Source organism: Melospiza georgiana, chromosome 4, assembly GCF_028018845.1.
Source record: "Melospiza georgiana isolate bMelGeo1 chromosome 4, bMelGeo1.pri, whole genome shotgun sequence".
Taxonomy (NCBI): domain Eukaryota; kingdom Metazoa; phylum Chordata; class Aves; order Passeriformes; family Passerellidae; genus Melospiza; species Melospiza georgiana.
This window is the reverse complement of record NC_080433.1, coordinates 20,192,915-20,208,236: the sequence shown is the minus strand read 5'-3', so window position 1 is coordinate 20,208,236 and position 15,322 is coordinate 20,192,915. Positions and strand designations below refer to the sequence as shown.

Here is a 15,322-nt window from a genome sequence, read left to right as displayed (position 1 = left end):
TCAGGATATTTCACCATTCTAAAACTAATTTTGTGATTCCTGCCCTCTGAAATCAAAACTCCTTTCTTCACCTCAGCTTTTAAATTCAGTAAATTCACTTTTCAGTGGCCAGCTGTTCCAAAACACATTCAGGACTTATTACAGTCAAGTGTGCTGCACTACCCTGCTCCCATTCAGCTCTGGCTGGATGACCCAACTGGGCATCAGAAGGAAAGAGTTTTGCTTGGAGCATTCCTTTGGTGACCAGGACCAGACTGCTCAAGATTCCTGGGTTTTATCCCAGTATTCTCCTGTTCCTTATGCTCAGTGCCCTCGGAGCCCTCCTGCCAGGCTCTGCCACACAGGGTCCCTGCACCCCAGGAACCCCAGAGCTGCTTGCAGGTGACAGCAGAGCTGTCTGTTACATGAGACCCTCCTGAATGGCACTGGAGTCACCACACACACACACACACACACACAGATGCCCCACAGTGGCTCTGCCATATCCATGGACACCAGAGAAGCAGCTCACAGATCACTGTGCAGTTCATTTGTGCCACACAGCTGCCAATTGCCTGGGAATACCAAAATCTAAAAACCTCCAGCTCACAGCCAAAGCCCTCAAAAGCAGGACACATCTGGGGGAAATCTGACATATTTTAAGTCCAGGCATGTGGGTTGTGGATCTGAGGCAGCCAAAAGCTTGGATATAGAATGCATATATTTAAATTATGTTCTAATTTTTTTTTAAAGGAAAAAACCTCCTTTTGCAAAGGCAAGGATATGTCTGCACTAGTCTTCAACAGAGAACTGTGGGAATAGAGAACATACCTTTGCTTTAGAGGAAGGAAACTGTAGTACTACCAGAGCTCTCTGCCTGACAGCTGCTCAAGGAGAGGCAGACCTGTGAGGAGAAGCCAGCATCCATTGCCACTACTGAGTAGTCCCTCAAATAATTTATGTTCTGTTCCTATTCCTAACAGACCCATCTATTGCTGCAGCTCTCCTTTCCCATGATCCCAATAAACTGTACAGATTTACTGTACATGTGCACAAGAGTTACTTGACCAAAAAAAGATTTAGTCTCAGTGTTGATGTAAAAGCTTAAAAAGAGGAATACTATACACAGACCTAAAGAAAACAGCTTTTAGAATTAGCTTCAGAAGCTTCCAAAATAAGTGACTTTTTAATGCAGAGAGAACCTGACATGTGACATAACAAAGAAGAAATAACAAATGCAACTATTTTAGGGCAGGCCATAAGCCTACCTAGGCTGGCATCCTGCCTCCAGCAAAGTCAGCAACAGATACTGAGGGAAAAAGCACATCTGGGCAACTGTAGGACACTCTTGACTGTTTGCACTCCTCTGGCAGATGTGTTTGCAGCATTTTAGTGTGTTTTACAAAGTCTGAATTGGGAGATTCTGATGCATTTTCACGGAAAAATGTGACTTCATTAAGAGAGGAACTGTTCAGAAAACCTGAGTGGTTTCACCCTTTGTTATTTTTCCTTGGTGCCAGTTAGGCACCATAGTACCATCTACTTGCCCTGTGAGACTTACCAGAGGAAAGAATTTGGTAACAGCAAGTTAAAAGAAAACAATCACACAGGTTCCTGGATTTAAATTTTAATGACCTATAAATACAAAAAAAGAAGGTAAAGTGTATTATAGAGGAAGAGTCAAAAATCCCTCTGGGAATAGTGTGACCAAGCAGCGGCAAAGCACTTAAAAAAGCAGATGTTCTCCTAAATTATGGGATCATCAACCAGAACAAAATATTAATTACCTGCTTGAGAGAAAGAAAGATGAAGGCAAGAAAGATAAAGAAACCTTTTAAAGTGAGAAGCACCCCAATCCCTAGTGTGTTTTGAATATTTGATGAAATGACAGACTTTGGGAGAAAAATGTGTCACGTCTCCACTCATCCTCTCGCATTTTCAACTCCATTAAGAATTGATGAATGGTTCCAAGAAGAATTGATGGAATGACTGGCAAAATCCAGGATGTGGCAGTTCCAGGGGAGTTTCCAGCAGTTTAAAGCACTGGCAGGAAAATTCCCTGCCAGTGGCATGCCTGAAATAAACTGGCACTACCAGGGACAGGCAAATTCAAAATGAACTCCTGCCCCATTCTCCCACCATTAACTCTGTTAGAAGTCATAATTAAAGCTTTGCTATCTTCATTGGCTGTGACCACCAATTTAGTTATGAGGAGCCTTCCAGGAAGATGCATTTCACAAAGAGCTTGAGGAGTCCATGCAAAAGTCATATTCTCGTTTTAGCCAGGAAGGAAAAAGAGTTATGTGATCTGAGAAAAGCTTCACGGGGCAATATTAAGAAAGATTTTTACCTCAAAAGAAATACAGATGAAATGGGAGTTCTATTCAAGAGCCTTTAATTTATTTTTTTTAACAGGCCAAAAATATGCAAATGAAGAAAAAATACATGAATCTTATAAATAACATAAACCAGATAAGCTCACACTGTAACACCACAAACACCCCAGTGGGGAAAGAATGCAGTATTAACACCAACAGTCACCAAACAATCAAACTTGCCTCATTCTAGGAAAAAATATTCATAAAGTCAAGTGCATGACTGCAGCTGAAAGACGGATTCCAGTCAAGTACAACTCACTCCAGAGAGAAAGTCCCTTTTCCAGAAAAGAGACCACCACTATGTGCACACAAGGTTCCTCATCCTGCTCACAGCTAAAAATAAATACTCTGTGTTTGTGTACGGTGCTCTTCAACAGAGACCTCGAGAACCTGAACAGTTTCTTAGGAAGTACTCCTGGCGAGGTAGGTTTATCATCATTCCCACATTACAAATGGAAAGGAAATTTGCCCAGAGTCCCACAGATATTCAGTGTCAGAGTCACATCCCTTGGCTCTGCACCAAGCCTGTCCCACTGGGCAATGCTCCTTCCTAGGTTCTACTATTGCATTCAAAAATTTATTTTAAGACAACAAGTACATTTCATATTACAATATAGCATTTTGTAATAAAACAAGAATACAGTATAGCTCAGCTTTGAGTTACCACTCCTCTCCTCTCCCCAACCCTTTCACTTGGAGGTAACCAAAATAATTATGGAGTAATGCAAAGGAGTTGTTTGAAATATGTGCTGTAGGAGCAGATATGCAAGTGACTGCAAGTATTATGCTTCTGAGAACAGGGAATATTTGTTTTATTTTGCTACTGCCAACTTATTCTGGGCACTAGGACCATGCAAATTGTAGTTTTTAGGATGGCAAGCAGTTGCATGTCTCCCTTTTTGCAGTTTAGTGTCAGCAATTCCAGTCAATCCCAGTAATTACTACAGATACTTTTCCCAAGTTTAGCAAAATTGATCTAAGTGATCTAACCCCACTTTCCCCCCACAGAGACCCTTAAAACACTTTTGAAGCTACACATTCAGCTCCCACATCCACTAAGTGAGAGTCTTGGTTAAGACAGACACACGTGATATTGGGCTTCAACAAATTCCCATTTTCAAGTTTTATAATGAAATGACTGACTCCAGTATTGGGACTGACAGAAGACAGCTGGGACTTGGTTAAATTTGCTGGTAAGGTACAGTTGAGATCTGAAACCATGTAGCCAATCCAGTTCCTCATGTAGGCTCCATGACTCACCACCAAAATATTGGCATCTAATACCGTGGAAGATCCGCTGCCCGCAGAGCTCAGCTCCGCCTCACTGCAGTGGTTTGTCCAAGGGAAAACAAACTGCTCTCCAGATGTTCCTGAGCTCCTGCCTGGGGCACCGGGCTTGCCATGCTCCTTCTGCTCCAACTCAACAGCCAGCTGGCAGAGGAATTCAAAAAAATCCCTCGCACGCTCTCTCACCTGCAGGGAAAGGCCAGAAGGAAACGTTGTGAAGAACGAAGAGATCGTTGTGAAGCAAGCACAGATTTGGCTTTCAGAAATCTGACACAAAACTACTTCAGGTAAAACACAAAGATTTCTCACAGACAAGGCTCAGAAGCCAATGTAAGTTACTGACTGCTGTGCAAACTCCTCTGCCCTCCAGAGAACAATTGCTCTCATCCTCCTGTGAGCCAGAGCTTCATGAGGAGTCAGTTTCAAAATCAATATTTTAGTTATAAAGAGATTCCCCACTTGGCAGCCACTGTTATCAGACCAAGCAGTATTTTTTAGCTTAGAGAATATCTCTGGTTGGGCTGAGCTCTCAGTGGGAAGCTCCCAATACCTGCAATTGCACTGCTAAAAAAGCCCAGAAAGCAGGACAAGAATAGATAAATAAATAAATACCATACTTCATCCAGTGTTTCTCCTCCAGAAGGTGTGAATGAAGGACATTGCTCTCCAGCATCCTTTGCCATAGCCTTGAGGTCAGCCAAAGGCTTTCCTTCTGCAACACCGTATTTCTGTGAGGGAAAAACGGGGTTTGGCAGGATGTGTCAGGTCACCTGTAACCCCTTCCAGAGGCTGCAAACAGCTCTTCCCTTTGTGAAGCTTCAGCTTTGTTTTCTTGGATTCCCAAGGCATAGTTACCTTTTACATTTTATCCCAATTTTGGGTGAGGAAATATCTTTATAGGTACCCTTTTAAACAGTAGATAGATAAATATAGATATAGATATAGATTATATATAGATATAGCTAGATATAGATATAGATATAGATATATAGACATAGATATAGATGCTCAGTAGACAAATACACTAAGAGCAGCATCTCATTTAAAGCATGGACATTCAACACATGACCCTCAGCCTGATCTTTGTATGGAGATTTTTTTTCTGCCACTGACACTCATCCCCAGCATACAAAATTCAAGTGTCTTTGTGACTGAGGTCCCAGTGCAAATGCTTCTGTACAAAGCCCTTCACATGAGGATAAACTCAATTTTCCTTTTGCTTGCAAAAAGGCTACAGGAAGTTATTTTGCACTTGTTAGAAACCAGTATTTTCTCTAAAGAGCTGCAACCCTCTCTAAAGACCTTTCTCCTCACAACAGAGGAAGGATCCATCTTCAATTCAGAATTTTTGAAAAAGACATAGAAAAAGGAAACAAAACCGCCCAAGTACCCTTGCAATTAAAAGTAAATAATAAGGCCTTGCTGATTTCAAGTGAAGGACTGGAATTTCTGAGAGAAAAAAAATTCAAACAGAAAATGCTACAATCACAAGCTGCTCCTTAAATACTAAACTTTACCATTAAAGCATCATAGTTAAAACATTCATAACTTAATTTTGGCTCTGCTTTGCCCTTCTGCAAACAATTTATTGTCCCTGAGGTGAATTGTTCAGTTTCCAGTGATTAAAAAGACATCAAGTAGTGCTCTCCACTGCTAAATCTACCATTCAATAAGGCAAGACACCCATGAGGAGGAAGCTACATTTTCAAATAGTTCAAAATTTGATAATAATTTTGGCACTTACTCTCTCTCGCAGTCTTGCATCGTACTTGATTTCCAAATCTTTGCAAAACCTGTTTTTTCCTAGAATGGCAGCAGCAGTCTAAAAAGTGAATATACAGTCACATCAACTGGACAGAACACAGACACACCACCTTACACCACCAGAACCAAGGTGAATCCCATCAGCAGCATCCATCAACCCAAACCAACAAAACAGAAAGTTTTTCAGCTACCAGTCTGGCACATTGCATAGATGGCCCAGGCCAGGCCATAAAAATAGAAAAGCTGCAATCTTCTGGCAGTTCCTTCCCAATTCAAAGTCCAGAACAACTGAAGAAACAGCACCCATGAGCAGGGTTTACTGGGATAAGAGCCACATCTTCTGTTGAACAGAACACAGAGCAACCATGTGGACATTCTTTACCTGGAGTACTCACAGCTGGGCCAGACTCACAGCCGTGCTCCCTGAAACTGCTCAGTTAATCCAACTGAACCAACATCTGACACTGTCTGGCTGCCACAGCCAATCCTGAGGGCTGGAAGGGACCTCTGGAGATCACCCTGCCCAGGCAGGGTCACCTGGAGCAGGTGACACAGGAATGTGTCCTGGTCATGTGTCCTTGGAATGTCTCCAGGGAGGGAGATTCCAGGCCCTCTCTGGGCAGGTTGTTCCAGGGCTCTGCCACCCTCAATGTACAGAAATTCTTCCTCATGTTGGAAGGTGGAACTTTTTGTGTTTTGGTTTGTGTCCATCGCTCCTCATCCTGTCCCTGGACACCACTGGAAAGAGCCTGGCACCATCCTCTGACACTCCTTGGAGATATTTCTATGCATTAATGAGATCCCCTCTGTCTTCTCCAGACTAACCAGGCCCAGCTCCCTCAGTCTCCCCTCATAAGAGAGATGTTCCAGACCCCTCATCCTCTCTGTGGCCTCCACTGGGTCCTCTCCTTGTCTTTCTTGGGAACCAGAGGACAGCTGCTCCTGGTTCTTACATGCACCCAAGTGTGAAGGCTGCACTGGCTTCACAGGCAGTTTGAGCTGTGCAAACATCCACACCAAATCAATCTGACACTTAAAGAATTCATTTTGAAAAACACTCCTTGGATTCTGACACAAGTAAGCAGCTTTCTTTTGCTACTGGCACATTTAACATATTGCTTAGGACAAATTTGGTCTTGGAACTTTAACCTTCTCTCAAAGAATAAGGCAGAAATAAAGACAGGGTTGAATCCACTTCCTTGTGTATATGCACAGTACAGTTATTTGTATGATCATATGCAGGAATTTCCTCTTTTGCAACAGAACTTGTACATTCCTCCCATACTCGAGCTGTGAAGTGACAGTGTAGTAACAGGCCCTACACAGAAGTGCAGCTGCCAAGAAAGCTGCACATGGACCACTTGGAAACCTCAGCTTTACACATCTTTGGGAAAGCTTTCCCAACATCTGGACAACTTGTCAAACAAGTGGCAAAACACACTTCCTGTATGCAAAAGAAAATTCAGGTCTTTCGCATTAGCAGAGTGCAATTCTGAAAGGGCTCTTCATGGAAAAGGCTGTCTCTAATAAAAGAAAAACTATCCCAAACCAATTCCCATAAAGCAGACACACAGCACAGACAGCTTTATGAAAGTTAGAAAGCACTCTTAGTGTTTTAAAATATCATCACTGCCATTCACACACATAAAGGCAGCTATTCTGCATATTTAAAATATCCAACTATTGCACTCTCCCCTCCTTGTCTCTTCTGTTTTCTGCTTAAGTTGTGCTGCTACAGCAGTTTCTGGAATTGTGCTGCAAAACTGATGAGCAATGTTGTTGGTGTATGTTTTGAGGGGAAAAAAGGGAGATTTATCCTACATTAGGTTGATCTGGTTTACAACACAGCTTCACAGACTTCTAGCAGGACAACACAGTAAAAAGCAAACAAACAAGAATGACTTAGGAGTTTCAACCCCCTACATGTCGCTTGAAAACACAGAATCAGCAACAGAAGAGAGAATTAAAGATAGGGCCTCCACAGGAGACATGACCTTCCTAGAACAGTTGACCTCTAACTTAAAAAGTTTTGCTTCTGTAATTTTGAGTATTTCATAATTCTGCACACAAAGTCACATGTAATCTCATAGAGTAACTTTTCCTCTTTATTTAATCTGTATTGTAGATTTACTGTATCAAGGCAAGAGGTGTGAGATGCCTGACAAAGTCCAGCATCTCTGCCCATTTAATGATCCTTGTACTGATTTCACAGCAAAACTCGACCTTGCCTACATTGGTCTGCACTCCTCAAAAGAACACAGCACACAGCCACAGTGCCTGGGACACCACAACAATGTCACAGCCAGTCTGGTTTGCTTCTTAGAGAAAAACTCAATCCTGTCTGTGGTGATGGGGACCACCAAGGCCCCAATACTCCTTCAGCAAGAACAATGCCTATATATAAAACAACAGCAAATCATGGAACCATGGACTGGTTTGGGCTAGAAGAGAGCTTAGATATCACCCACTTCCAACCCCCCGCCACAGGCAGGGACACCTTCCACTATCCCAGGCTGCTCAGAGCCCCATCCAACCTGGCCTTGGACACTTCCAGGGATCCAGGGGCAGCTTTTGGCTCTGTCACTGCATTATTTTTGCATCACCAACATCAAATAAATGCCAGATTTGGGAGCCAGCTGTTGCCTCAAGAAGCACTTACCTGCTTTGCTCGAAGGAGGTCACTTGAAAAGACGTGGGTAAACTTCACATTACTGAGAAATAAACCAGCAGCATCTGCTTGCCTGAAACCAGTTGCAGAGAGTGGCTCATCCACTCCTTGACCTACAAAATAAAACCCCACAACATTAAAACATGAAAATTTTAGACCATTTAGCAGCTGACCAGGCATATCAGCAAAAAAGAAACTGCCCAGTCATAAGAAAATCTTTCTTCTTCAGCAAAGCCAATCATTAGGAAAAGTCACTGCTCTTCTGGTCTTCCATAAACTCAGTCACACATATTTAATGATAAAAAGGAGTAAAGCCTAGGAAGACAGGAGGATCATTATCAATGATAATTATGTTAATCTATACCTTTGACAAATTTAAACGTAAAACAGAGACCTACATTTAAAAAATGTGACCATTTTTAGAAGGGTCACTAGTTCCTGCAAGAGGTATCTCACAGCTGAAACTCCATAAGCAGATTTGTTAAATGTAAATAAGAAAGAGGACAATACTGCTGAGAGAATGAGATGCAAACACAATCCATTGTGCTCTCTTCCTCTCCATCTCACACGCTGACAGTAATGCTCATACAAGCTGGAGCAAACCCAGCTGCAAAGCAGCAAACCTCCCAAAAATTGTTTCCAGCCAGGAAGTCTGTGAGAATAACTGGTCACAGAGCTCTAGGACAGTGCTGAGAGAAACAGCACTTTGGAAATCCAGCCTGAGTTGGACAGGTGTGCTCCTGTCACAGCTCAGAGTCTGCAGGAGAACCCAGAACTGTGGTGGGGGGACAAACGTGTAACAGATTGCTACATCCACACCTTTTACCCATTCTAGCTCTGCAGGAAGCCAGAGCAGAGAGAGTGAAATTCCCATCAGATTCAGAACAAAGAACACAAACTCCTTTCACCCAGAAAATGCACAATCCAACAGCAAAAAACAGGACACCAGAAGTCCAGAAGCTGAGTTCTGAGCACCTCATCTGTAATTCAGACATGTGAGACGTGTGACCCCAGTGTGCTGGTAAAGGCTTACACCTCTCAATTCAGAAGAGGCTTGCTCAAAACCAGAAGCTATGTTCTCTCCACACTGGAGAGGATCCCTATACACATCATTTTACCCAAGGAGCTAGGAAATCAAAAGACATCATCAATATTTTTAAGCAATTAAAGCAAGGGAATATTCTTTACTCATTTTATTATGATCACAAATCCATGTTGCAAGAAATGTCAATGGCAATGCCAGAGGGAGGAAAATCTGGAAGCACAATTCTCCTTCACAACATGAAGTATTGTAGAAAGCTCATTTATGCAGAGTACAACCCCAGCCGTGATTTTCCTACAGCAGACATCCAGGCAGCTCAGTGTGCTCAGTTCTGGGCATGCAAGCCAGCAGCCACAAAGGTGAAATCTAGTTTTAAAATGTGTCTACTCAAGACTGCCTTCGTAGAAAGAGCTGGGATTGAGCAATTCAAGCATTTAAACAACCTCTACTTTTCATTCTCCCTTGCCCTACTGCAGGTTTTTTCTGCAAGTAACAGATTCCCTTCTTGAGGCAACAGCCCCCTTCACATCAGGATTTTTATCCATCCTCCTGCAGCTCCTTTTCCCAGAAGCCCTTTTCCCAAACTTCCCATTACTGGGATTTAACACAGTGCTATGGAGTCCTTAGTAAAAGGTGCTGCTACCATTTTATTTGATCACATGCAACATATTTTTTCCCTGTGTGGAAAAAGGAACTCTTCTAAGACTCCTGTTAAAACACAATGTGCATCAGCATCTGTTGATGTTCTGTGGAGGGTGACTTAAAATCTTCTGTAACATTATGAAAGCCATGTCCTGGCTTACACAAAAAGTCTCTAAAGGTTTACAGTATTATTGCTTAATGACATCTGAGCAGTTGGTGACAGGATTTCACCATGATTCTCCATCTCTAACCAGGCAACAGAATAACTCTTACTAACCTTGCAGTATCTTGTCTTTGTTGTATCTTGTTTCTCCACTGAAAGAGAATGTAAACAACAACAACAAAAAATTAACTTGTCATAATTTAGGTGGATTTTCAAAAACATTGTTGTATTAAATACCAACAAGAGACAGCACCACCTGAATGTAAAAAAAAAAGATACAATGCAGCACAAACCATTTTCAAAACAATGCATACAAATAATTTATAATTAAAAAAATATTTTCAGATCGATTCCAATCATGCCGCCAGCTTTTAATGAGACAAAGCCATCTGATATAAAAGTAAGAGAAGTGATTTCTTAAATTAATGCAGCACAATTTATCGGTAATAACTACACCTCCATGCTGGAGAGAACAAAGCTGCAGGAAGACTCTGGAGCCTTCTTTTGACAAGCATGTGCTGCAGCTGGTTCTCTGAACTTTACAGGAAGCAGTTCCAGAGATTATCAAGGGTAGCAGCACAGCTGCACACCTGGAAGAAACAGAGCCTAGGAAGCCAAAGCAGAAGAAATCACAGACTCATGGAATAAACTGAGTTGGAAAATATGTTAAAGATCATCCAGTGCCAAACCCCTGCCATGGGCAGGGACACCTCCCACTATCCCAGGTTGCTCAGAGCCCCAACCAGGCTGGCCTGAAACACTGCCAGGGATGGGGCAGCCACACTTCTCTGTGCAACCTATGCCAGGGCCTCAGCACCCTCTCAGGGAACTTTTTGTACCTGACAGCCAATCTAAGCCTCCTCTCTGTCAGTGTGAACCCATTCCGCCCTTGTTCTGTCACTCCAGGCCTTTGTCAAGAGTCTCTCTCCATCTTTGAGGTCACCCCAAAGTCTTCTCCTCTCCAGGCTGAACAATCCCAATTCCCTCAGCCTTTCCTCCCAGCAGAGCTGCTCCATCCTCTGCTCCCCTTGGTGTCCCTGCTCTGGCCTGGCTCCAGCAGCTCCCTGTCCTTGCTGAGCTGGGCCCAGGGCTGGATGCAGCCCTGCAGGGGGGCTCAGCAGAGAGGGCCACAGGGGCAGAATTCCTCCTGCCCTGCTGCCCCTGGTGCTTATGGTAAAGGAGAAAAAAAGCTCAGCCTTCCTATAAATTAAGGAGTTTTCTCCTGACAGCTGCAGGGAGCTGAAGCTACTTGGTTCAGTCAGTCACAAACCTCTGCCAACAGAGCGGGAAAAAAAAGTCACCTTAGGAATTCCAGCCGAGTCACAACCACTTTAACCTTTCACGGGAGGAAGGTTCACCACCCTTGCCCCGCCTGAGAGCTTTTGCTCAGCTCCCCCCTCCCGCTGCCCGTGACCGAGGAGGGGACGCGGCCGCCGGGGCACGGCCAGCGCCGGGGGTGCGCGGGCGGTACTCACTGCCGCACGACCGTCAGCCCGAAGCGAACCATGGCGCACGGCAGCGCAGGTGAGCCCAGGTGAGCCCAGATGCGCCCAGATGTGCCCAGATGTGCGCAGGTGGATCCCAGGTGCGCGCACGACCCACCGCCCGCACTGCGGCGCCGCGCGCCGCGCCGTGACGTCATGCCCCCGCCCCGCGTGCCGCTCTGACGTCACCGGAGGCGGCTCCCGGCAGAAAAGGAGGATCCGGGAAGGGTTTATGGCTCCGTGACGGTCGGGGACATCTGGCACTGCTCCCGCTCCACAAGCGACAGCACGAGAGGGAACGGCCTCACCGGAGGCTCGGCTTGCGTATCGGGAAGAAATTCTTCTCCCAGAGGGATCAGCAGCATCACACAGGCTGGAAGTCACCGGCCCCGGTGGCATTTGCGCGCCCGTGGATGTGGCGCCTCCGGACAGGGTTCAGTGGTGGGCGTGGCAGGGCGAGGTTTACACCTGGACTGCCGCGCCCGAAATGGTTCCGCATTCTCACTCCGCAATTGCAGTCAGGAGGCTTTCGCCTTAAAAGTCCGGGTTTGGCAGCGTCTTACGACGCTGGTGTTAAGGAAGGTTCCTGGTCTGAGCATCCCGGAGCCGCTTGGAGTGACACTCGCGGCCCCTGAGCCGGGACTGAAGCCCCTTCCCAGCTGCATCCCCCGCACTCCCAGTCGGACCGGGTTTCCTTACTGGCTCAGTTCCAGGTTTCCCTGACCAGAGTCTCGGATGTCCAGTTCCGTAACAACCTTCAGTCACGGTGTCAATTCCTAAATGACAAAACAACAGCCCGAGCTGGTGGCCTTGCAGGAGGGACGCAGCACAAGAGAACCCCTGGGCTTTTACACCCTCACAGATTAAGGGTAGGAAAGTCTGTTTTCATCTCCTGCCGTGACTCTGAGTGTCCATCCCCTGTCCGGTGCCACAGGGCTGGCATTTCCCAGCCTCTTGTCTCAGCTGGGCTGCGCCAGATCTCAGCCTGCAGCTCCACTGCAGCTGCACCCCGAGCTCCCTGCACCGAGTGTGTTCCTCCACACAGGGACCAGGGATGGACCCAATTTGCCCCTTTGGAGAACACGGAATGGTTGGTGATGTTCACTCTGGTTACATCAGCTCAGTTAACACTGATTGGCAGCAGCACTTTGCTCAGGGTAATATCAATACATTGATATTTAGATATAGATGGATAAAAGGCATTACTCACAAGTCAGTCAGAAGCCTGGGCAGCCAAATCACACCCTGGATTAACCATCAGCAAAGGTGAGCTGGTTCCAAGGAATAGTTTAAAGCAGCAGTTTCCAAGGCAGAGCAGTGTGAGATGTCAGCACCCACATCCAGCTGGGACCACACTGGTCTTGTCCTGCAGAACCCACAGAATCACAGAATGGCCTGGCTTGGAAGGGACCTTAAAGATCGTCCAGTTCCAGCTCCCTGACATGGGCAGGGACACCTTCCACTGTCCCAGGTTGCTCCAAGCCATGTCCAACCTGGCCTTGGACACTTCCAGGGACCTAGGGGCAGCCACAGCTTCTCTGGGCAGCCTAGAAATTCCTACTGGTAAAATGGACAAAGTAACACAAGAAGTAACTTGAACTTGTCGCCCTGATTTTTTAAGATTTTCTAAGCGTTCTGATATTTACATTCTTGTAGCAAACTTTTTCACACACTTTCTATAAATAACTTATTGTTTTGCATTCTTTTATGGAGGAGGAGAAATTTGATAGACTGTTGGTTGGTTGGGTGTCATTGGAGAGGTGGCACTTTCACCCTCCAATCCACTGTCACTTTTAGAAAACTATAAATGTTGGAGTCAGAAAATAAACTTCCCTTTTTTCTGCACCTTGAAAGCAGTGGTGTGTGCGCTCGTATTGTTTTGTATCCTGTCGCGACAAGAACTCATCCTTTTCCCCTCAGAAAGCTGAAGTTTTATGGCTTACATACAGTGTGATTAACCAAAATATTAGTTGGTCAGCTGAGTGTATTTCCTTCAGGATTTTTCAACCTGATTGAATAAATGATATCTAAAAACCCAAGAAATTCTTCTGGGTTGCCAGGAGGTCTGACCTCAGTTTGAAAGTGGTTTGTGCTTTAAGACCAAATAAATTCTAAATGAAGACCGAAACATAATTTGTTTCAATAGCTGTTTAAAGCAGATGCAAAAGTTAAATATTTAATGCAAGAGCTGTGTCTGTTTGGTTTCCTTTTTATCTTCTTTTTGCAGCGTGGCATTAACCTCACATTTCTGCAGTGACTCTCCACAGATTTCGGAACTGACATTTTCACATTTTCACACCAGTGACAGTCTCACCTGTAAATGAGCCAGTGCCAACTGGATCAGCTCTGACCTATTTCTGTTGTATCACCATTAAAAACAACTGTGTTTTGCTGTGGTGATAAAACTCCAGCTGTGTCTCACACGTGGTTTAGAGGATCAAATCTCAAACATGAGCCTACGCTGTTAACATCTCTTTCTAAGTGCACAATGAAAGTACAGGTCCTTTTGGAAAAGCGACAGCCCTTCAGGCAAAGTTAGTGACAGACTTTGTCTGAAGTCACCCGCTTTGGGTGACACACAAGCCACTTTGGCTTTGAGAGCAAACAGCTTGGAAAGCCTGTACCTTCTGACTTAGAGCCTCATGGCTTAGCTGCTAGGGTAGGTTTCCCTTTTCAATTGTCATTTGGGATCTGATCTTGCTCCTTGTGCTTACAAATACACCCAGCAGAAACCTTTGCTGAATTTCTTCAGTTCTGTGTTGCTGCACTTCTCTGCCTGCACAATGCTCCTCTGAAGGATGTGCTGGCCTGAAATCCTAGCAAATCCTACCCAGAGATTGTGCTGCGGGCAGGCCTCAAATTGGCTCTGCTGGAGAACACAGTTCCTAGAATTTCATTCGTGGCAGAGTGACTTCGGGGATGTTTTTAATTGTTTTTAAGCTGGTTCTCAGTGCGGTGTACGCGCTGCGAGTAGGGAGCCGGGGCAGCCCCTGGGCCGAGCACCTTCCCCTCTGCTGGAGCTATGGCAGCCCCGGGACGTTCCTTTGTCCCCGCGGGATTCCCGGGATTGTCCCGGGGCCCTGAGGGCCGTGCGCGGGGCGCGGGCGCCCCCTGGAGGCTCCCCCCCCGCGCTCTGCAGCGGCCGCCGCGGCCCTTCCCATTGCACAGGCCTCGCCACTCCCGGATCGCGGATCCCATCCTTCCCCGGGCGCTGTCAGCGCACACCAAAAAGATCAATACTTCGTTGTGTCTAAGAAGCAGATCCAAAGTAACCAGAATAAAAAAGTTTCTCTGAGAAGCAAACAAGTTGAATTTACAATCATGGAATCATAGAATATCCTGACTTGGAAGGGACTCACAGGGATCATCCAGTCCCGCTCCTGGCCCTGCACAGACCCCCCAGCAATCCCACCCTGTGCATCCCTGAGAGCGCTGTCCAAACCCTCCTGGAGCTCTGGCAGCCTTGGGGCCGTGACCATTCCTGGGGAGCCTGCTCAGTGCCCCAGCACCCTCTGGGGGAAGAACCTTTCCCAGATATCCAACCCTGATCCTCCTCCCCTGACACAGCTCCAGCCGTTCCTGTGTCCTGTCCCTGGTCACACAGAGCAGAGATCAGGGCCTGCACCTCCTCTTCCCCTCATGAGGAGGCTGCAGATTGTGATGAGTTCTCCCCTTGGAGACAACGTGAGGAAACTGGAAAACTTGAGATAAATTTTTGTTTGAGTGTGCTGGATGACAATGCTGATTTCATCCCTCATCCTCCAGCTGGTTATGTCCCACTCACAGCTTTGCTCAAGTTCTGAAAACCCTCAGAAAGGTCAATCTAATGCTCTTCACGGATGCTTGCGAGTCCTCTGTGAGATGAACCAGAGCTTTTGCTCTAAGAAGTGTTCCTGAGTAACCTGAGGAGCCAAA

At 45.6% G+C, this 15,322-nt stretch overlaps 1 protein-coding gene across 1 annotated transcript; it reads right to left on the bottom strand.

Moving 5' to 3' along the window:
* Positions 1–2,357: 2,357 nt before the first annotated feature.
* TIGAR (TP53 induced glycolysis regulatory phosphatase) lies at positions 2,358–11,552 on the bottom strand. Its single transcript, XM_058023561.1, has 6 exons — positions 11,399–11,552; positions 10,038–10,075; positions 8,068–8,189; positions 5,389–5,466; positions 4,262–4,372; positions 2,358–3,830 (listed from the first exon to the last, which is right to left on the bottom strand). The coding sequence occupies exons 1-6, from the start codon at positions 11,428–11,430 to the stop codon at positions 3,372–3,374; spliced, it is 840 nt and encodes a 279-aa protein (XP_057879544.1). The 5' UTR covers positions 11,431–11,552; the 3' UTR covers positions 2,358–3,371.
* Positions 11,553–15,322: the final 3,770 nt, after the last annotated feature.

What these genes read in the sequence shown, in the direction of transcription:
- TIGAR (XM_058023561.1), bottom strand. Translation starts at nt 11,430, where the DNA reads ATGGTTCGCTTCGGGCTGACGGTCGTGCGGCA. An exon ending in GGGCTGACGGTCGTGCGGCA is followed by an intron (nt 10,076 to 11,398) that starts GTGAGTACCGCC and finishes ATTCTCTTTCAG; the next exon opens with TGGAGAAACAAGATACAACA. An exon ending in CAAAGACAAGATACTGCAAG is followed by an intron (nt 8,190 to 10,037) that starts GTTAGTAAGAGT and finishes TTTATTTTGTAG; the next exon opens with GTCAAGGAGTGGATGAGCCA.